General features: G+C 41.1%; 1 protein-coding gene across 2 annotated transcripts in view; it reads left to right on the forward strand.

The window, feature by feature from the left end:
• The first annotated feature begins 9,202 nt into the window (after positions 1-9,202).
• Positions 9,203-22,584, forward strand: part of LOC103457374 (brain-enriched guanylate kinase-associated protein) — a 36,644-nt gene continuing 23,262 nt past the window's right edge. For both annotated transcript variants that reach the window (XM_008397453.2, XM_017302249.1), the window contains exons 1-2: positions 9,203-10,128; positions 16,252-16,289. In XM_008397453.2, the coding sequence (XP_008395675.2) occupies positions 9,214-10,128; positions 16,252-16,289 (953 nt within the window). In that variant the 5' untranslated portion in view covers positions 9,203-9,213. The remainder of the gene's footprint in view (positions 10,129-16,251; positions 16,290-22,584) is intronic.

The raw sequence follows: 22,584 nt of genomic DNA on the forward strand, positions 1-22,584 counted from the left end.
GTGTGTGTGTGTGTGTGTGTGTGTGTGTGTGTGTGTGTGTGTGTGTGTGTGTGTGTGGATGCCACAGGAAAAGTTAGAGGAAAATAACCATGCACTGACTGTCTGCTACATTTATCTTCTTGACAAGCAATTTGCTCTAAATATGTTTTCTTGGTTGGTGTTTCAGAATGTTTTCTGAAAGTAATTTATTTGGACCATCAGAAACACGTCGGTGCCTCAATGCCCAAACTGAATATGAGGGTCAGTCACTTAGCATAATTAAGTGGCTCAATATTCAGTTCTAAGATACTCCTATTTGTGTCTTAAATGAAATACACCCAATTTAAGATGCATTAGCGTAGAACAAAAGAAAACATTACTTTCCATTGTTGTGTTTTCCTGAATTAACATAGAGTGACTAATGAGACATACAGTAGAAGCAACCTGAAACAGTTGCTGAAAAAGTAAAGGAAAGGTGCAGACGAAATGCTTGTTTTTTTTAAGATTGACGATGCGCTTGGTGATGTATGTGTTTGGGAACACTGTGGCTTATTTTAAAGCTTGTTTGTTCAGGAGGCGCATGCCTTGTGGAAGTCCAGATGGTAACTGGCTTTACTTGCAAAAGTCTTTTATGTATGTTGAACTTTGTTTTTGCATTTTGTCACATAACAACCAGAAACTAAACTACCATGCTTTTTGTTAAAAAAAAAAAAAAAAATCAGATAAGTGGAAGTTTAATGTTTCATGGTTTTCTAAGGTTTTTGGAAATAATTCCCTTTGCTCTGACATCCCTTAACACAATCCAGTGCAACCAGTTACCATCACAAGTCACTTAAGGGCCACCGTCCCCTCAAGACACAATTATTAGTTTTGCACGCCATACATCTGTCAAAGAGGAATTTTATTGTTGCAGAAAAGCCAAACAGAAGTATTTATTGGAATTTGCTAAAAGCCAGATGCTCTGGTTAGCCAGAGCTCAACTTTCTGAGAAAGAAAAAACAAGATATAAAACTTCACATCACACACCAAAAACTCAAAGTGAAACATAATAGTGGCAGAATCATCATTAGTGGACATTTATTGGTACGCTTTAGATCTAATAGTGCTCAATCTTGGATTTAGGTTTCCCTGACATAAATCCAATAAGGAATCAGTGGCAAAACTAGAATATGTATTTTTTGCATATGCTTTCAACTCAGTCTGACTGAGTTTTTAATACTTTGAAAAGGAGAATGGTGTCTTAAATCGTGCAAATCTAGCAGAATATTGATCATAAAAGCAGAAATGAGGCCCATTGCAACTTTGGAGGAGCAGCAGAGGTTCATAACTGTGGTGAGAGAACATTGACAGGAGAGCCATTAGTCATCCACTCTGTGAATGTTGCCTTTACTGAGCAGTGGCAAGAAGAAAGCCTTAAGAAGACCAGCTTGTATGTATGTGGTTTTCAGAGCAAACGCAACGAGGTACTTTGTTTAGATGACTGTGATTCAAAACTCCAGAGCAAAAGTGGAACAGAGTATGCAAAAAAAGGCATTGAGCTGAAATGGAGGTTAACCTTGCAGCAGGTTGCCCCTAAATAAACAGCTAGAGCCACAATGGATTAGTTTGATCAAACCAAGGCAACAAATTATACATAACTCTGCTGTTAGGCTGTCAAAAACTGTGAAATGGTTAAGCCTTTCTTCTAAAACGTCTCGCCAGCACATTTTCAGGAATATAAAAAAAGTAATTAATCAACTGATTAATTCTGCTTCATATGCTCATGCTGCTGGGTATTTTTAACTTAAGACTGCTAGCAGGGTAAAAAAAAGTGCAGAATTTGTGAAGTGGAGGAGGAGTGTGTGAAATCTAAGACCTTAAACTTTGCTTGAAACAACCTAAAATCAAAACAGTGTTCTTCTTTCCTGCCTCGTGTTACCGGAGTTGGATTCTCTGCTGCAGATCGCTCATTTCCCCCGAAACTCTCCGAGCTGCGAAGACGGTTAACGCTCATGGTAACAGCTCAGTTAATCTGCTGCACGATGCTGCACCCACCATTTGTTGTGAGACTCAGTTGTTGGAGCGCTGTAAGTGATGTGACAGGCTCTGTTGACTGAACACTGTGCTATGATAATGACATGTATTGAGGTCAGCTGTTCCCCTCCTCTGTATCCTATAGACACATCATCTGTGCGTTCACTTCAAACTCATCTGCTTCACAGCTGATTGAGACGCTGCAAAAAAATAAAAATAAGTAAAATATATGAACAAGTTTACATTCCTGTCATCTCTTGTCAGACACAGAACTTGCCGAGGTTAAACCATACAATGATTTCTCTGCGTGGTGGTGATGACACAGACGGCAGTCAAGTAGCTACAGATTCTCCTCACTTTTGCCGTTTATGTGCTTCTGTAATTGCTGTCTCGCTAATACTATTGCACATCCAAAAGTATTTTCTGTGGAAACTTTATCCTCACACTCACAAGAGAGCGCTGGCTCTCATTCAATTTGGCCAGTTCTCATTTGATTTGCACAGCGTGACCGTCTGAAAGCCAGGCGACAGGTCCGGAGGCATCGGCGAGGGGTCTCGGCACGAGATGGATTAGTGACGCCACGTCGACACTCTGTTCTTATCTCGAGTTTTTCCACCAGCACACCTGTTAGCCATTATTGATGGACTCGGTTCAGAAACAAGGCCCAGTTGGTGCGTAAGCCCCTCCTTCCCACCCTGCCCTCCCCACTCCGTTCGCAAACTTGAACATCCGGCGTGCAGACGTGAAAATGAGAACAGGTTAAGTGACTCTCAGGAGAGGCTTCCAGCAATCTGAAATCAATCACGCCGTTCGTGTTCCCGAAGAAGGCTGATTGGGCTTCCTGATGTTCTCCGCTGAGCTATTAATTCACTGACACGAAATGTCAGCTTGCGTTGGAAAAAAAAAAAAAAAACATTAAACGGTGCTGAAAGGAAATAAAAGATTCCTTTGTGTTCCTATTCTTAAAAAAATGATTCCTGGCATACCTTTTGTCTCTGCCAGGCAGTGGCTTGCACAAGCAGTCAACAGTTGAACGTTTCCACATTTGTCACGTTACCACCTTCAACATCAATGTTTTTTTTGTTTAGTTTTTTATGAGAATTTTATGTGACAGACCAACACAAAGTAATGTATAGTCATAGACGGGGAAAGGTTATACTGGCTTTTGTTGTTGTTTTTTTTACTCGTAAAATTCAGAAAAATATTTTCAAGCATTTGCATTCAGCTTTCTTTACTCTGATACCCATAAATAAAATCTATTCCAACCAAATGTCCTCAACAAGCTCATCGCCACATGTACAGCGGTTCGACCTAATCGTGGTACAATCGTACCGATTTTTCTATGGTACGTAATTACAAATTATTCACGAAAAAATCGGCCATTTATGACATTTGGAACACCATATCTATAATATTCCTACAAAATTACCACCTGAAAATACCTGAAATACTTCATCCCAATGCTACTTGGGGTTGGCTGTACACCAAAGAAAGTAGATAATATTAAAACTGCTTGGCTTCAAGATTGTGCTAAGGTAGTTTCTTAATGGTTAATAGAGTATAGTTGAGGTTTTAACAGTTAAAATTGGCAGTTGCATGCATTTCCAAAAACCTGGTTTATATGAAACAACAATAAAGCCACTGTTTAAGATAACGGCATAAAAAGTGTCCACCACAGTAAAGGTGGAGTAAACGTCATCTGGTCAGGTGGCACATCACCCTAAAAACACCATCCGCAACGCCAAACACAGTGGGGGCGACATCATGCTGAGGAGCTGCTTTTCTTCAGCATGGGTCACAGTGGAAAAACTTGGTTAAAAACATGGTAAAGCTAATAAAAGACTTTGGACTAATTGAGAATCTGAAGCAAGCATTGAAAACTGCTGGTCATAAATGTTTTCAATCACATCTCTGATCTTTTGTTTAAGAGGATCAAAATGTCCAAAACTGGCAGAGAACAACAAAACGCTTGCAGTTGAACTTGGGAGCAAATTTGGTTCTCTGCGCATTAAGTCAGGCTGAAAACAGATGCACACATCACAAAGTTTTGTTTGCAAAAACTGTTAAAAACACATTTTCCTTTTTTTTGCTCTATTACTCAAAATCCCACTAAAATATATTAATGTTTGTGGTTGTAACTTGACTAAACGTGAACGTGAAAGTGAATAAGTTCTCAAACCGATGTGCGAACCGCACGTCTGTGCAGTCGGACTCCTCGTTTCTAAGAAGAACTGTGTGTACCTTCCTGTCCATTCAGCATGTAGCAGGAGGCTGTGAGGACAGACCGGGGAGCAGAGACGACACATTCTGCCATAGTAACAGCTGACAGCTGAGCTGCACACAGTCATACTACTTCATAGCCGGAGCTGATCCGATTTGGCATTTAGTGTGCTCTGCAGCTTTAGCTAGAGGTGCAGAACGTGGCCCACGCTTGGGTTCCGACCAGCCTGTGGAGCCACACTACCGGCCTCTGAGGGGAAAGCAAAGTGCAACCACCAAGCAGGCGAGCATCACCAATTATCTCCACCTCTTCGCTTGTAGCAGGAATCCATTTCAGCACCATTACTTCTGGGCAGCCACGGGCTGACAGTCTCTCTCGTCAGGGTGATACCTCTAAATTGGCTCCCACCCCTCTCCTCCTCCTGAGATTGAAAAGAGATTATTAAAGACATTCATCATAAAAGCAGCGCGAGCCTGTCTGGAAAGTGGGGAAAATGGTGAAAAATGGGAGCAGGACGACGACGGGAACGAGGGGAAGGGATATAGAGACATGAGTGAGCGGAAGGCTTGGCGCTTCTCTGTGGCGCCAGACAGGGAGGTCCCAGGGGTGAGTCGGTCGGACTGGTGCAGCAGGCAGGGTGTGGGGCCCAATCTGAGGCAGCGCATGCGCACAACGGGCCCCCGAGCCGCGGCTTAAACCCCCACATATTGGATGCAGAGCTAATGATACCCCTGGAGACCGAAAGAGTCCAACTCCTAACATGGCGAGATGTGCTGTACGGTACATTGTCCCCGTCTGATCCAGTTCGTTCTCGCGGGAAAAGCCTGTGTGAAAGCAGGACGACGTGAAGGCACGCTGCTCGATTTAACACCAAGACGTCACATTTTAGAACAATCATCTGGAAAATCAACACTCTAAAAAAGACCAAGAAGTTGGAACAGAGTTCTTCTCCCTTGTGTTCAACTTATTAAATTTCCACCCCACTATATTGAACATACACTTTGAGTTGGGGGCTCACTTTGAGACTCCCCAGACCCCCCTTCTCAGTGTGTGTGGTATTTTATTTCTGTCATGCCGCCGCGGCTCACTTGCCAATCCCGGTCTCTCGCTCCTCTCCTCCCAGGCAGGCAGACTAAGAGAGGTGTTATTGATGCAGTTATGCAACCACCTGAATATTGATGAACACTAAAGCGACACTATGCCCATATGAATACGTTCTCCATCGCAGGAAAAGCTGTCTTCATGGTACGGAGTGATACGCGGCAGCCAGAAAGTGATTGAATTTGGAGTTGCGAGGAGTAATTGGTAATGTGATGTAATGTTGTAGAGCAAATGTAACAGCGGTCATGCTTTCCAAGCTCAGTCAATATACACTTTGCATTCAATTCACGTCAGAACATTAATTTACAGCGCTGAGAAGATAACAGGATGAGAAGATAACTATTAGGAACTCCATAATTAGTCATATTAGAAGCTAAAATTGTGATTAAAGTGATTAGAATATTACCTGTGAAGTTAATATTATATTTGAAGTCTTGTTTATTTTAAAACATCACGTTTATTGTGGTTCTAATAATTGTGTTAAAATATCAATTTCATCGGATGTAAAAAAAAAAAACAGACTTTGATAAATATTTTCCCTCATCCTGTACAATTATAGTAAACAAATTTACTGGAGCAAAATGAACATTAAAAATAGAAATCTTCAATAACTCCTGCTGCATAAATACAGCACACTCCTAACCTAACACTTTCCTGAAGCACTTTCTGATTCAGTTTCAGTCTTCTTGGGTTCACACCCCCAATCAATTATAGCAAATTTGATTAACCCAAATTAAAATTCTGCTGTCCTTGCAGGACTTTCTTCAAATACCTCATTAATTTTCTCATTAGCATATTTCAGCAAAAGCTGTAAAGGATATTAAAAAAAATGACATTAGTGTTAAAATCAGTCAGGAGAAGTGGATCATTTCCACAGCAGTGTACAGTGGGTGCCATATTGAAGGCTGCCATCAATATTTGGGGAAAATATGGGACCAGATTGATGTTAGCAATACCAGACATTTCCTCAATACTGATCAAAAGGTGAGAATGAAACTGGTGAGAGAGACAGCAGGGATGCTGAGAGTGACTCTGAAGAAGCAATTATGTGACAAAAAGCTCCCGTGTTTCCGATTTGTCCGGACAAACAAGAACGGCTGCAAGATTAAATGTATTTCTTTCAAAGAAAACATCCAGGACTGGCAAAGATCCCCTTGAGGGAAAATGTTTTCTGATTTGATCAAATATAACTTAAACTTTGGCCCATAGTTTCATTAACTAGTTGGCACACTGAACCTCACTGAAAGAACAATAAGATAAACGGTGGAGGCAGCATCATACTCTGGGGATTCTTCCTCAGTCGAGTTAGGTTTGGTTTAAGATTGACAAAGTTATTCATTGAAAAACCAGTCAGCTTTGGCTCAACACCATCATCCATCCGTCTTCTAGAAAGCTCAATATGAAGAGGAACTTCATTTTTCAGCATCACAGTAAGTTCAAATTTAGCGAAATCCACAATGATTCACATTCATGGCAGATTTAGAGTTACAGTTATTCTTACTTCGTCAAGAAATGTTAGATATTTATCAGAAGGAATTAAAACAACGTAAACAAAGTCCCCATTAAAAAACTAATTTATTTTTTAAGATTAATTGTATCTTTCTTTTTTTAAATTATCCCACCCAGTTGCACACTTCTTATTTCTCCAGTTACCTTTAACTTGCTGCTGTTATATTTGAATTTCTCCACGGTCATGCATGGGAACTCTCCAGACACTCCTCTGCTTCCTCCCGTTGTCCAAAAACATGACTGTTAAGTTGAACGGCTAAACGATAAGGAGTGAGAAAGTGTGTGTGTGTGTAGCTGTGTGTGTTACATGTCTCGTGTTGCCATGTTGACCAGGGATGTACCCCGCCTCTCGCCCAGTGACCTTACACGGATAAGTAGGTAGACGCAATCGATGGATGTTGAAAAGTAGTTATTCCGTTCTAATTAATTTAAAAAATAAAAAACAACTTTATTGGCATCAGAGCAAACACACACTTCCCCCTGTATCCATTCTGTGCTGCTCCTTCAGTTTCCCTCAGCACTTAGGCTCCTGCTTCTTGCAGCTGATGGTTCCTATTCTACAATCACTCCTCTCTTTAAACATACTCCCTTTCAGCTTTTTCTTCTTTTGTTTAGATCCTTCCATCATGCTGCTGCTTGTTTAGGTTAATTTTCCCTGTGCTCAACCTGAGATCTCATTTAGGAAGGGAGTTTCTTCACTGCCAGTAAAGACTTCAGTTGACTGCATCCTGCCTCCTTTCTGCTATTGCATCCTTCACAAACACATTTATGACACAGGGAAGATAAAAAGGGGGGACGCTGGGCAGCAACGCATAATGCTCTGTTGTTCAGCACTTCTTTTACTGTTACCTGGATCATTATTTTATTCTAATTGAACCTGTTATTGAGGGTGCACTCTTAAATTTCATACAAATTATTATTATTATTATTATTATTATTATTATTATTATTATTATTATTATTATTATTATTATTATTATTTTATAACTTTATTTTTATTTTTGTTGATGTTATTAGAGTACACTCAATGCATAGAAAAGAAAATATAAAAGACAAATACAGAACAATAAAAACAAAAATCACACACCAGGGGGGAGACTCTTATTTTAGTAACACAAGACAAAAACATAAGGAGACCATTCATGTCCAAAATACAAATAATCTTTTTAAGTTATGGCATGGATATGGGATGATAATATGTACTTATGATAGTTGTATTTTTAAAAATGGTCAATTTCACAGGATTTACACAATACTTAAAGCAACTATTTATAGCAGGATCTGTTTCATTTTTTAATGTTTAGATTCTTTTTTTTTTTATTTGTTTGTGTTTTCATTACGTTCATTAGATCTTTCCTTATTCCCGTTCTGCTCCTCTGCGTTTATTATTGCTCAACAGGTGTTGCCGTATCTGCTCATGTCTTTGTGTTCAGTTTTCTTGTTCGTTCTTGTGTTCTATTCTTTGCGTAATTGTGTTTTAGTTCTTTTAGATCAGTTTTGTTCTTTCCCCCCTCATTTTGCAGTTTCTTTGAGTGTCAGTGTTAATCATTCTCCCTCCCTCAGCCTGCCAGTTTTTCTTCCTTCCACATCTGTTTCCAATCACCTGATTTCCTCACCTGAATCCAGTCCTTCTCAACTTATTGCTCCTTTCTCTCAGCAGCTCCTTAATGTCCTGTGCTCCATTTCTTAACACATAGTGTAACTGGTAAACTAAAATAGTGCGATAGTGCAAGCATAAAATTGAACATAAATTGCTCTTGCATCCAAAGGACAACTGTAAAACTCTATTTGAAACATCATGTTGCAAATCTTAAAATTTATTCCCAGGGACGTTTTTTTTTTTTTTTTTTTATTAATGAGAGATATCGACGAGGGCACTCTATGACTCAATGAGCCTTTCCATTAGTCTGTGTGCGTTCATGCGTGTCTGATGCCATGTGCACTGTAGGATCAATGCTTGTCTGGGTTCACTGACCTGGAAAAAGCTGAAAAGGGTTTATTCAGCTATCAATAAACAGTCTAATCAAAAGTAGCAGTTGGAAAAAAAAAAATTGCATGGATGCTCAAGAAAAGATAACCTGAAACTTCTTCTTGAACTTCGGCTTTCATTTTGTTTAGTAGGGGCTTAAAAATATGACTGTCCTTGCCTGAGATAGCAGGGGGTTGGCCTGGCACTGAAGGACGCCATCTGTTCAGCCTAGAGTGAAATGCATTGGGCCACTTTTAGGTCAGGCTTGCACAATAGTGAAGCCAGATTAGGGTAGAACTCTAAAATTCGAGCAATCCACTGAACCGTGTGTCACCTGATTGTTAGATTTAAATAGAGGACGCATCAGTTAAGACCACAGTCGAGCTAATGCATGGAACTGGTCACAGACTTCCAGGGAGTCATGGCTAAGCTGGACCAGGAGTCACTGCAATCCTGGGCCTCGTCTAGCACAATGTTCAGTGTTGATCGGGTTTCTGTGGAGGGCATGATAGGCCAGTCGTCCAACCACTTCTCCACCAGCCGGTCGTCAAGCCCCAGTGCCCCCAGCAGCAGTCCAGCAGGCAGCGGCGGCAGCAGCAGCAGCGAGGACACATGCAGTCTGCACAGCTGGAGCTCAGGAGTTACCTGCCTGCTGCACAGATCTATCAAGAAACAGAGCCAGGAAGCTTTTCAAGCTCGACTCAGAGGGGAGAGAGGGTGGAGAGAGTTTACTGTAGCTCCATCCAGTGGAAGAGATCATCCACAGGCTGAGGAGGGAGAGGGCTGCTGCCACAAAGAACTACACCTTGGGAGGGGGAGTACACAAACCGTGAGATCAGAGACGGTGGTGAAGGAGAGGATCAAAGCCAAGCGGAAGTTTTCGCAGTTCCTGGATGAGGTAACGTCCAATGTGCTGAACAGAAACAGCTTGCAGGCATTTGGGAAACTAGTGCCTCCATCTGGAGTCATCCCCACATTCCCAAATCTGCCCGAAGACCGGAAGCAAGTGGTGAGCCCCAGGCTGGCCCGCTCAATGGCCCAGGAGCAAAACCCTTCAGCTGAGCAGAAAACCTCAGAAGATGAGACTTCCCTCGATTCGTCACAGAAAATGTATCTGGAGACGGACATTGACTCCGTCCGGAGGGACGACGGTCCCCAGAACCTGGAGATGAAAGCCGAGTCGCCACCTCTGCTGGTGATCGATGATAAAACTTTGTTTCCGCCTCCTCCGGAGTTTTGTCAAGGGTATAAGATGAAGATTCCTGTTCTGGAGCTTCGTCACGACTTCCCGAGATGCCCCTACAGATCCGTCTCTCTGCCCAGGGGCATCAACATGGTGAGTGATGAAACTCATCCCAGTCTTTAATGAAGGGAAGGCCTCTGAACATGTCATTAGCAGAGGAAATTGTCTCTCATGAAGTTTAAAGTGATGTCTGAATTAATTAACGCTTTTAATGATACGAAGTGGCCGTTCTTCATTTTTATGGGGGTTCTCTGCTCTAATATGAAGCTTGGAATAATATGCAGCAGAAAGCACAGAGCACAGCCTGTGCAGGCTGAATGAGAGCCAAATAAATGAAACAATAAATTAGTAAAACAAATAGATACACAGTTATAATGGAGAAAATCCTGCTGTTTGCATACATGAGAGTTGTGTTATTTCTCCCACATTGTCTCGCAAACCTTTGTTTATCCCTTCAAACTTTTTCCCATGTTGTGAATTTAAGCTTCAAACATAAGTGCAGATGATAGGATTGTGTGTGTCAGGCTAACAAAAAGTAAATTTTAGGGAAAGAAGAGCAGACTACAAAGTCAATCAGTGTGTCAAAGAAGAATTATTCAAGTCTCGTCCTTAGTCCTCATTCTGATTTAGGTCTGTACTGTGACTAGGCTATTTTAACATGAATATTATTGACCTAAAACATTGAATTGTAGCACTGGCTTTTGACGAGCCAAGTCTCAAGTCTTTTGCAACTTTTCTTCAAGGTTTGTGGCAAAGTGCAAGCATGACTTCTCTCTCTTAACGATGTCTTTCTTCTTGGTTAGCAGGAAGGCCAAATTGGTGGATTGCGTGACCAATGGCTGTCTAGTCTACTATTCCTCAGCTGGATTTTTTCACTGGATTTTATTCCAGTGTTTAAAAGTAAAAAAGTACAAATGGACATGACCCTTTTTAGACTTACATTTGTGTAATAATTTGGAATATAGACATCTCTCTCTATATATTTTTTTATTATTAAATTATAGTTTTGGAGCTCCATTTGCTGCTTTGGCCTGAAGTGATTATTACACAGCAGCTTTTTCAGAAGGACATTAGCAAGTTTTACATTACACCACTTACAGGATGCAAAAATAAGCTGTCATCAACACACAAACACCTTTTACACATTTTATTTTGCTGCCCCACCAACAAGCATTAGTCTTTGATTTGTTTTGCTTTGAGCTCCGTTTTCAACCTTCAACACATCATTTAATTAATAGTTCTATGCAGCTGCTAATAGGGCTTCTCTCTTCTGCTGTTTGGCACTTTGCACAGTTTGTTTTTTTGAAGCTTTCATTATTGCCTTTCTTGCCAGTAGCAGATTCTTGGCGAAAATGAAAACTGCCCTAGTACGTGTGAGAGTAAAAAAAAAAAAAGTAAAAATAATCCTAAAATCTTCATGCATCTGAAAGGACCTTACACTGTTCTTGTCAGGTTTTATGTACATTAACTTTTGATACGTTTCCAGAAACAAATACCTAGAATGACAAATGCATTTAATTACAGCGTTTTGACACAGTACTCTCTCTAGACATAAAAGACGTTATCTTTAACGTGCTGTATGTGCAGCTAAGCTTATTCTGTCACACCTAAGCATTGTTTCATAAAAACTGGATCGAAAAGCAGCCGTCCTGCAGAAGAAAAGTGCTCCTTTTTAAACTGCTTACAAAGAGACAGTGTCACTCAAGGTGTTGCAGTTGCTCGAGTCAAACAGTGTGATATTGTCATTTAGAAAAAAATACATCTAGTAGCTGCCAGAAAATAAACTAAAATGGAATGTTATAAGAAAATCACAACGTAGTCAGACTTTTGTAGAAAATGGATCTGTAAATCCATTAGAAGGGTTTCATATATTGGAATTGTTAAAACTGCTTTGAAAGAGTTAAATCTAAATAACTTGTACAAAGCAGTCATTTAGAGTCTACTAAAGGGCGTGTGAAGAAAAGTTACTTTAATATTTCTACTAAAGTTGGACAACTGCACTGAAAATCTGATGTTTGAATACATTTGTCTCAGTTCTTGACTACATGCATCTAATTCTTGCAAATGAAATGAGGCACACACTGTATAGTCGTCTTCTTGCCACTCTTCAAAATGGGAAAGACAAGTGAATTTTCTCTCAAAACTAATCAGGATCAGGACTTTTAGGTTTCTTATTGGATTAATGTCATGATCTGTGTTTCTGTGTATTTATTGTAAGGTCTTTTTGTGTTCAGTTTCTGTCCTGTGAGTCTCTGTGTCTTCCCCTGTTGATTGATCCCAGCTGTGTCTTGTTCCTTGATCACCCTCCCAGTGTATTTAAACCCACCTGTTGTCTTTGTCTCTTGTCGGATCCTTGTCAGTGTCATTTGTTGTCTGTCTGCCGCCACAGTCGAACTGTATAGTCCTGTGTTGGTTTAGCTCACTTCTTCAGTCCTCAGCTTTTCAGTTGCTACCGGTAATTAGCTGTGTGCTAACTCTCTGCCATGTGTGAGCTCTCTTCATTAAATTCATCATTTTTCTTCACCACCTCTCAACCACCACACTTGACAATTAACAGTTTCCATATTTACCATTTGTTTACTTCTAATTTGGTAGGAAAACAAATTGATTATACTTCTAATGGTAAGACATGAAACGATCCTTGCATACTGTTATATTTGGTTGTAGTAAACTAATGAGGTTCTACATATGCTCTTATAACATCAGTTCGTTCTAATGTAGATGAAGGTCTTATCCAATAATTATAGCGTTTTTTGGTCACACACTGGATATAAAATTTGTGAAAATCCCAAAAAAATATGTTTTTAGAAAAACTGAAGAAACTTTACACAAGAATAATGTAAATAATAAAAAAATCCTGCATGAGTACAAAAAAAAGGCAAAAGTGTTTAAAACCATCAGTGTTGTGTTTCCATCTGTCTGCAGAAACACAGTCAGACCTAAATTTAGCTAAAATAATAGTAAACAGGTACAGTTGATGTTAGACATCAAGCTCCCCTGCAGCTCCGCTGGTCAACCAGGTGAGACAGAGCTGCTCAGTGCTGACCGTTAACTCGTTCTATGGAGGAGCTCATTGGGATTCTCCACACAAAGCAACCTGAACAGAACGATGCGCTCCTCCACCAACTCAGCCCACTCGCTCCTGTTTGTTTCGTGACATCCATCATCTCCTCTGCTGAAGATGTAGCCTTGCTCAAGGGCCGTGGCAGCCCAGAGGCTTCCTTCAAAACGCAACCGGTGTTTCTACAGTCTTCGAGCTGTTTACACAGCGACAGGCCTGAAGGCTCAATCAGCAGTTGCTGCAATAAAAGTGAGTGTATTTGAAGTATCAGTGTGACATTCACCCCAGTGGTAAATGACAATCCATTTGGCTTCAGCTTCCTTGCTTCAGAATGCAAATTGCTTCACTCACTGGTAAGCACAGAAGTGTGTGCCGTTCCGCTCGGATATCGCTCCCCGGACGAGGTAAAGCATCACCCCACCTGATGTGCAGCCCCGCCAATGTTTCCGCATTAACCCTAAACACACCTGACAGGATCGTCCGAATCGGCTCCGCTCCCATTTAATAATAAAAGGAAGACGATCGCATTGCCTTAATTTATTGTCTGATTAAAATTCAGCCTTTGCCGTCACCTTAGCAACTGCTTGGGAAAAGGGAAAAAAAAAAAAAAAAAAAGGTGGGTGGTGTGGGGGCTGTGAGGCAGGCTTGCGAGCCTGTTGGTGCTCATCGCAGTCTAGTGTGTGAGTATCTGTGTCGCTGCGAACTTTCATCTCCTCGCAGAAGTCCTCGTACTTGTGCGAACGTGCTAATGAAACGTTTTCCGCAGGCGTCTGACCTTCTGTTGTGCACTCGCTCTGTGTTTCCGATGAGTTTTCTCGGCGAAGAACAAATGAGCCGTTTGCAACTGTTGCTTTTGTGAATGTGAAACCCTCTCGTGCTATTCCACTAACAAATGTACTCTTGACAATGACAAAAGAGTGAAATAGAACCATCTATGGGGAAGCTCGGGTGTACCAGCAGCCAGTTGGGGTAAATGGAAATGTACATAGTCAAACTAGAGTAAAATGGATAAAAATAGAAAAGCTAGAAGCTGCACATTAAGGTTGCATTTACGATAAAAAGATAACGTGGCACAGTTATTAAAAATAGCATAGTCAGAACCAAAGAAATGTGCAACTGAGTGGGGTAATTAAAAAAAAATGTACAAGGCGCATGTATTTGTGCATAGAAAACAGCAACAGACTATTTACAAGAAATAAAAAAAAGACTGTGCAAATAACAGCAGGAACGTAAACACTGAGTTTTTTTCTTCTTTAGTGGCAGTGATGATTAGAAAGTCTTACAGCTGCTGTGAGAACGGATCTGCGACAACGCTCCTTTGTGCTCAGTCTGTCACCGGAGGAGCTCTCCGGTTCAACAATGTGGGGTGGTAGTCTGCACTGGGTTCAGAGGTCATCCCATGACGGAGCTGGCCATCCTGCCTGATGATGAGCTTATATCTAACCACTTCCTCTCAGCTTTTTTTTTTTTACTTCATTCCTGGGTGCCAGACTGCGGGAGGCTCACTGCAAGCATTGGACTGATGATGAACCAGTTCTGCAGGAAACACTGTTGGTATTTGGGGCAGAAATTTGGGTTTCTGCCTCAAGTAACCCACCATTATGTAAGAAGTGCCAATCAGTGGGACCAAGTTGTTTTCAAACGGGGGGGATTATGTATGTTCTGGGCACATGGTGCCATTTATGACACAATCATGTGACTGTTGCCTTTCAAAATGCAAACATAGCTTAAAAGAAATTTGACATTGCAATTGAACATCTTGAAATTGGTCTCTGTCTCTGAAAAGTAGTTTGATGTGCAGTTCCTGAAGTTGTTTGCTAATTGCTGCTGCCACTAGTCTACTGGAGCTGTGTGGGGAAGGTTTGAGGGAGTGGTGCAATACATAATACCCCCTTTGATTTGCCTTGTTGCTGAAAATGTGCTATATAAATAAAAAAGAAACCTTACCTTGCCTTACCTTACCTTTAATATTAACTTTGCTAGAAATATTAATGATGATATTTTACAACAAACTCTGTCCATTCTGGAATGCTTGGGGGGGGAGAACAAGGAATTAAAGCCAGTACTGTTGGCGCAGATGACATTATGCTGTGGAGCTGGTCAAGGAAAAAAACAAAACGTCAAATCTTTCAAAAAATGTTGCATGTCAAAACCCAGAAGTAGAAACTTTACTTTAACTCAAAACATGTATATTATTTTACAAATAGATCAGAAAGTTTTGTCTTTTTTTTATTATTTTTTTTTAGATATTTTTATGTGCAATCTAGTTTTTTAGGTGTATAAAAAATATTAATATTAAAAAAATTGTAATACTTTTTTTTTAAATTTGGCTCTGGACTTCATATTCAGATCTTTTGCTCCAGCTTCACATCCAGCCACTGGTCCAGGTAGTATAGCTCTAAAAACTGTTACCCAGACTTCTTTAAATCACAGGATGTAGAGAATATTCAACTTTTATTCAATATGTCCCCTATAGAAGAATCACCTGCAGGAAACCATAATAAAATGCATTTTCCCAACAGCCTGAAGCCGGAGATGTAAAATTCAACAGATTGAACCACCTGTTCCACTCCTGTCTCCCTTCTCTTTTTCTGTCTCTCTACACGTCCTCTTCTCCTCGCTCTCTCTGTCCCTGCTCCCACTCTGACAGCGATACTGAGTTACTGCCAGAAGTACACTGAGGGGGTGGTGGTGAGTGTTTGGGGGGGAGGGGGGAGCAGGAGGGGTTGCCATGTATCTGCAGTCTGGCTGCAATAGAGGGTCCCACACTCTTCCTCCCCATCCCTCCTTTCCTTCCTCTCATTTTCACACTCTTGGTTATGATATGATTGTTCGCTTCTCACCTCAAGTGTGCGCAGATGTAGACATCCGGGTGCAGTCTGATGAGTTTTTCTGACGAGCAGGAGGGGAAGGGGAAGTGGGGAGGGATCGTTTAAGAGAGGGAAAGAACAGAGTGGGATTTAAGGGGAAAGCATGGAGGGTTGGGGGGATCCATAAACAAAAACAGAGGAGGAAACTGAGGGAACATGTCTGCTGAATATGTATGTTTGGTTCGTCTTTTGGGCGAGTGCGTGAGCTGCAGAGGTGCCCTACTTGGCAGCTCTTGGACCAGTTCTGATGGGTCTCCTCCACTAACATGCTGTCATTTCCTTTAGCTGCCTGACGAGGAGATGAACAACATAGACCCGATCAGGTAAGGCTCTCCTCCCTCCATCACGCTCTCTCTCTCTCCCTCCCTCCCTCCGTTCTGCTCATATCTTTTCAGCGCTCCATCATCACGCCCCCGCGTTCTCCCTGTCTTCTTCCTTTAAGCCTCTTCCCTCCCACTCTTCCTTTCTGTCTTTCCACTCCTGCACAGTCTCCCTCTCTCTCTCTCTCTTTCTCTCTGCCTCCTCTGCCTTTCCCTTTTGGCATATAGCTGCTGCTGTTGCTGGAGCGGCGTGGCGCGGTGTTGGCGGCAGCTGTGCATGTGTTGGGGTTTTCTCTGAGCTTTAAGGGAGAGCTGGGTAAGCCAGTCCAGAGAGCACATAGAGGGGTGGGTGGGTGTGGAGGGAGAGGGCTTCCTCCATCCCCGGCGAGACTCGGAGCCAGCAGGATTTTTATCTCCCCTGTCTCCAGGATGAGGCTGTGCGTGAGCAGAAGGTACCGCTTTGCCTTTCGCATCTTCGATTTGGGTTGCAAAGCTCTTTTGGTTTTCAAACGTCTTTATTTGTGTGCTTATTTTTGTGTTGCGTGGCTGCACTTGATGTATTGTTGATCTAAATGCTGTATGTTTTCTGATAGTTTTTGATAATTAAAAGGTTTTTTTTCCCCTTTAAAATAGATTCTCCTGGGAGTTCTCCAATATCTCCAATTGATCAGTCTCAAGGGGTTTTTGGTTGGTCTTGCATTTATAAGGGTTGTAAAAATGTCACTTATGTGTGTTTCTGCATGCTTTTTTGAAATCGCCTGTCGAAATACCCTGATTAATGACCCTGCATGATAAAAAAAAGCAAAATATCTAAATGTATATCTAAATATAAATCTGTTTGAATCTCACTTTTATACTGAGTGGCAGTTCGAATAGACTCTGATGAACTCTTCATGACACTAAGTGTCATTTTCCTGATTAATTTGACATTAAAGGAGAAAAGAACAAATTATCCAGGAGCTTTTAATCCTCATTTCTTTTCTCATTCACCTTTCTATTGGAGACAAGTTTTAATTAATACAATTACTAATGAGCCATTATTAATCCGCCACAGATGGAAATAGATCCCGAGCTTTTCCATTCTTGTTCGATTACTGGTGGTGTTATTGCGATTTCAGGCAGATTATAATTTAAAAGCAGTTTAAGCAGCCAATGAGGGGTAATTAATCTTGATGGAAAGGGGAAGGGAAGAAGGGGGGGCGGCTTCCCTAATGTGTGGCATCAATTGTCCTCACCTCTGTGTCACAGCTTTAATTGAATTATAGCGGCTCGACAGAGATAAGAGTCCCGCATCTTTCCACCTGTAGCCCAGGAAGAAGGCGAGTTGAGGTTAATGAGGAAGACGGACCTACCTCAGAGTCTGACCCCACCTTTTTAATCCCACCTCGAGCCACCCCCCACTCCCCCACACACACGCTCCTCCTCAGATGAACTAATCTCCAAGACGGCTTCCAGCCCAAATGATGAAACGCTCTGAAATCTTTTCCCAGTGCCTTGCCTCTCTGCCTCTTTCGTAATTCCTGTCCCTTCCTCGGCCCGGCTCCTGCGTTCGGAGGCCCGTGGCAGAGATAGAGATGTAAATTTTAAATGGCAACGCACTTGAACCTCAGAGCCTAGGCGCACTGGAGGCTTTGTGACTGTTTAAACAGATTTAAAGTTCGAAAGACTTTCAAATTCTGACAGGGTGAAAAAGGGCATGAAGTGTTTTCAAAGAGAGGCGCCTTTGGAAAGACTGTCAACTTGAGTGATGAGCGGACAGTGGAGAAAAGTGACGCTTTTGAGAAAAATCTGACTTTTGACTGATGAAATTTCGTTTCTTAAAAATAGTAACCTCTTTAGTTTAGTTTTTTAACATAAATTTCTGATTCCCTTTTTCTCTTTTAAGCTTTACTTAAATTCTCTTTCAAATAAATCTCATTTTCGTGGTTAGTTTCAAAGCTTAGGCGATACATGTCCATCAACTTAAAAAAAGAGGCACAAACCATTATTCATAGAGGATTTATCTTTTTTTTAAAGATAAAAATCTGAAAAGTGTGGCCTGCATATGCATTCAGCTCCCTGCATCTATGCTTTGTAAAAGTACCTTTTGCTAAATCTGAGCCTGCAAGTCTCTTGGATGTGACTTGGATGTCACCTACACCTGTTCTCCGCGGTGTAGGTGATCAGGCCCTGGGACTTTTGCAGGTGTGCCATGTTTGTTTTCCATGTTCAGACTTCAGATGATGGATTGAGCAGGAGGGCTCCATGAGAAACACAAGGCTTGACAAATTGTTTTAGAACCTTTTGACTGTTTTAGAAAACAGTCGCATTTTGACTGTTTTAAACTTTTCAACAGTCAACGAACGATCTGCCTGGTGCGTTGCTTGGACTTCGTGATGCCGTTTGTTCAGTAAAGTTCTCTTGCTAAAACTCCTGTGCGTCTAACAGAACAGCTGGATTTATGCTGACATTAAATCACACACATCTATTTGCAGCCATCCAATGGAGCGGTGAGCCCCGGACTCCACCTTACAGTAAAGAAGATGAAAGTCACTCTTAAATTTTCTTGCACCTCACAATTTTACGCTGTTGTGTGTGTGTGTGTGTGTGTGTGTGTGTATACATGACAAACTGAGAGTAAGGTTTCCATTTGTGCAAAGCGCTGTACAGACTATTCCAGTGGATTGTTGACGTAGAGCTCCGTGACACAAACGGCGTCGATGCTTATTTGCAAAGATGCTACCAACAGATAATTGTTCATCCAGACTCTTTATTACGTTTGAGTGATGAGGATTTCTGTCCAGGCCGTCTTCCAGGTGTTCACTCAGCCTGAGATCTGGTGACTGAAAAGGCCACGGCGAGGTGTTCGTGTCATTTTCACACTCATTAAGCCTTTCCGTGTATCCCTCCATTTGTGACATTGCTTTTTATTAAACTTAAATTGTTTTCCCTCAAAAACAGTCCGGCAAAGGGGCTTTCACTTTCTTCACCTTCACTTTCCATTTTGCACAACGCCTGAGGAATCGGGCGTAGAGAATGTACGGAAGTGCCCTTTCACACTTTTGGGCACACAACAGGAAATTGTTGTTGTCGGATGCATTCCCACTACAGGGAATACTCAGCTCAGCGTCGGTGATGCAGAAGGCTGGCCTGAGTGTGTAGGAGGCATGAGGTGGTTGAAGAAGTCTGCTGCGGTCTCTCTCTCTCTCTTGTCTTTCCTGGTCATTATTTTTGTCGTCATCTGCATGCGAAAGAGTCTTCACATATTAAAGTTAAACAATGCTGGATCTCAGTCTAGCATCACTTCCATTTTACACACTTGAGCTAATGGTGTAAAGTGCTTGTTTTCAGCCCAACTGAGTGAGACATTTGAATTCACAGCCCACAGACGGGATCAATTAGACATCACACACGGTTTGTGCAAGAGAGCTGACAACGTAAAGAGCGAATGTTCAAATCAGTCAGACCAAACGTTCTGACCAAATGTTCAAAGAAGTTGGTTCAGCATATCAGCTGCTTAAATTGTGTCTTTTAAACTAAGGGACAGCTCTATGACAAGATCTTTGGTGAGAGAAATGCGACACATTCCTCTGACATCTCTGGAAAATGAAAAAAAAGACACTTAGGTAAAAAAAAAAAACTCCCAAACTATAACGTATTATCACCACAGGTTGGTAAATAGGTAGTCTTGGGGCCCCTTGACGTGCCATATCTTCCTTAATGTCTATGTAATAAATTTAGTCGGTGCTAAAGTCACACAAAAGCTGCAGGTCCCACTGGATACTGCCGTCCACCACCCTGCAGCTAGACCCCTTAAATCTACTAGTAGTTAAAGCGTCGCGTCTTTACGACTCTCAGAGCAAGTGCCAAGACTTGAGGGACACTTTGTGTTGAATTGAGCTGTAAATTAGAAAGAAAAAAAAAGTTATTGCAATTAAAGTATAAGTAAACCCCCGGTGAAAGCAAGAACCTGTCCCCAGACGGTTTTTAGAAAACTCCACCAAAGCAGGCAGTGTCAAGAGACAAAAGTTTGGGGATGAGTGTCACTGTTGCCACTTAAGCAACTTTACTGGTGCATTTAGTGAATTTTCAGACCCTGTTAGAAACTTTTTTTCCTAAAAAGCGCCTTGTTACACATGTAGTGACTTTTTTCTGGAGACTTTTGTAACGCCAAGTGAAGAACTAACGGCTCTGCAGTTACTGTCCTGAGGGAGCAGCAGGTTTTGCTCATCCTGCACTGAAACCACCTGCAGTCAGAGCAGAGAGGAGACCTGTCCTCTTCTATGTCCACTTGGCAAATCAAGCTGAGTGTGTCTTTAATTTAATTGTGTAATAATTATGCACAGTGATAGTTGCCCAATTATTGTGCGCATGTAGATAGATGTTCTCCTAAACGAGCCAAGCCTCCTTTTTTCACTTTCTTAAATATTCATGTTTGAGGTCTTTGAACGTCTTGGATTAATTAAGAGCATTGTAGTTGGTGATTGATAAAAATAATCTTCAAAAATAAGACGGTGTAAAAGCTGAAAACCGAGATTGTTTGGAACTGAATGGGGAAAAAAATCACAGTGAATTAACCCAGACTTAGGGCGACTCATTGATCTGCATCTTGCTGTCTTTTATTTTTATTGGATATTTTTGGCTTCATTCGCATTACCCTCCGGCTTAATATTGATGAAAATGTTTTTTTTTTGTTTTTGTTTTTTGTGAAATTGAGGACTTAACATTTGAAAGTGCCACTGAGGAGAGCCTGGACTGAAGAGAGTGAAACGTAGTTGAGGCCTTCTGTTGTTGTGCTCAGTGTTTCTTTGTCAGATTTATGCTCTTTTTCTGCCCTGTGTGGTCTGAGCACTTCTCCTCTCCCTCCCATTCGGGTTTGTGGGTCTCTCCCTCCTGAAGCCCTGGCAGCTCCTCTGGGGGTCATTAACCATCATCCCAACCCCATTATCCCTCCTCCCCTTTGTCCTGTTCAGCACCAGAAATAAGATGGCCCAGGTCAGACCTATCCCTCATGGCGATAAAGCTGCCTAAATAGTTTTGCTGCACATGACAGCTGCTTTATCTCATTGTTATGATGTATTTTAAAACTGTAAATTTTTTGTTACTGTGGCACTTTAGTAAACATCTGTTATTAAATACTTAGATTCCATAAAAAAGAGAGTTATTTGTGTTTGAAGAGATGGAAAGAGTTGGCTAATTATGACAACAGGGAAACTCTGAAACTTTTTAGAGTTCAAAGCCATTTAAGGCTGTTTTTATGCCATCCAAGAATGTTTGAATGGAAAATATATCTTGGAGCAAGTTAGGTGAAAATCTAAAGAGATCTCAAAAGGACGCTTCAAAGTCTGCAAAACTAAAAACGTTCACATTGGTTTGTGTTAAAATCTTGGTGCACAAAATGGGAAGCAAATTGATTTTAAAATAAGAGAAAAATAATGTTTTCATTGTGATTTGATCAGTTTTTATCAGTGGCAAACTCTCAAAAAATGTTACTGCATACAGTTACGTCCCAAATTATTTATGTCCTTTATATGTACATGTTCAAAGTTGACTTTTAGTTTTGCCTTAAATGTTTCTGTTAATCATTTGAGTGCCCCTGTAAGGGTACAGATTTGAACATGATGAAATATATGTGGAGACAGCAGAAAATGAAGAAGATAATGAGGACCTCTGTGAGACTTGACAAATATTTTCAAAATACCAGTGAAAATGTGCAAAGAATTTAATTGCTGTAACGTCGATTTTTAATTTTCTTCCAATTCATTCATTAGGTCAAAATATTTTTGTATAACAAATAAAAACAAATAATTGGTCCTTCTTTTTATATTAGATTTTCAGAGATGGCTGCTTGATTTCCTATCAGAAACAAACTTCTTGGCTGAAGGCAAACAATCTTCACGGGTATGAATAATCTCAGGGTTAACTGCAGAGTTGCACCAACCTTTCACTTTGGTGCTTTAAAAGCTGGCTGCTTATCAAAGAAGAAACAAGCAAGAATCCCCACCAGAGTCACATTCAGCAGTGTGGAAAACATCGCTTTGCTTTGGGTGCAAGGACTTTCTTTATGTGGTCTGCACATGATCATATTTATCTATTTTACTTGTTTTGACTTCTTGCAGCTTGCCTTTAGGGTAAACACGCTTGGATGGTCAAACACATCAGCTCAATAGCTGATTTCAGATTAGTTTGAAACCTCTTTAAATCAGCTGTTTTGATCCAGAACTGGTGTTGACCCTCAGTTCAACACTCAGGAGCACACCAGGCTAAATGTCTGTAGAGTTGTTTACAGACATGAAGTGCTTGAATTTCTTAATATATA

Source organism: Poecilia reticulata, linkage group LG21, assembly GCF_000633615.1.
Source record: "Poecilia reticulata strain Guanapo linkage group LG21, Guppy_female_1.0+MT, whole genome shotgun sequence".
Taxonomy (NCBI): Eukaryota; Metazoa; Chordata; class Actinopteri; order Cyprinodontiformes; family Poeciliidae; genus Poecilia; species Poecilia reticulata.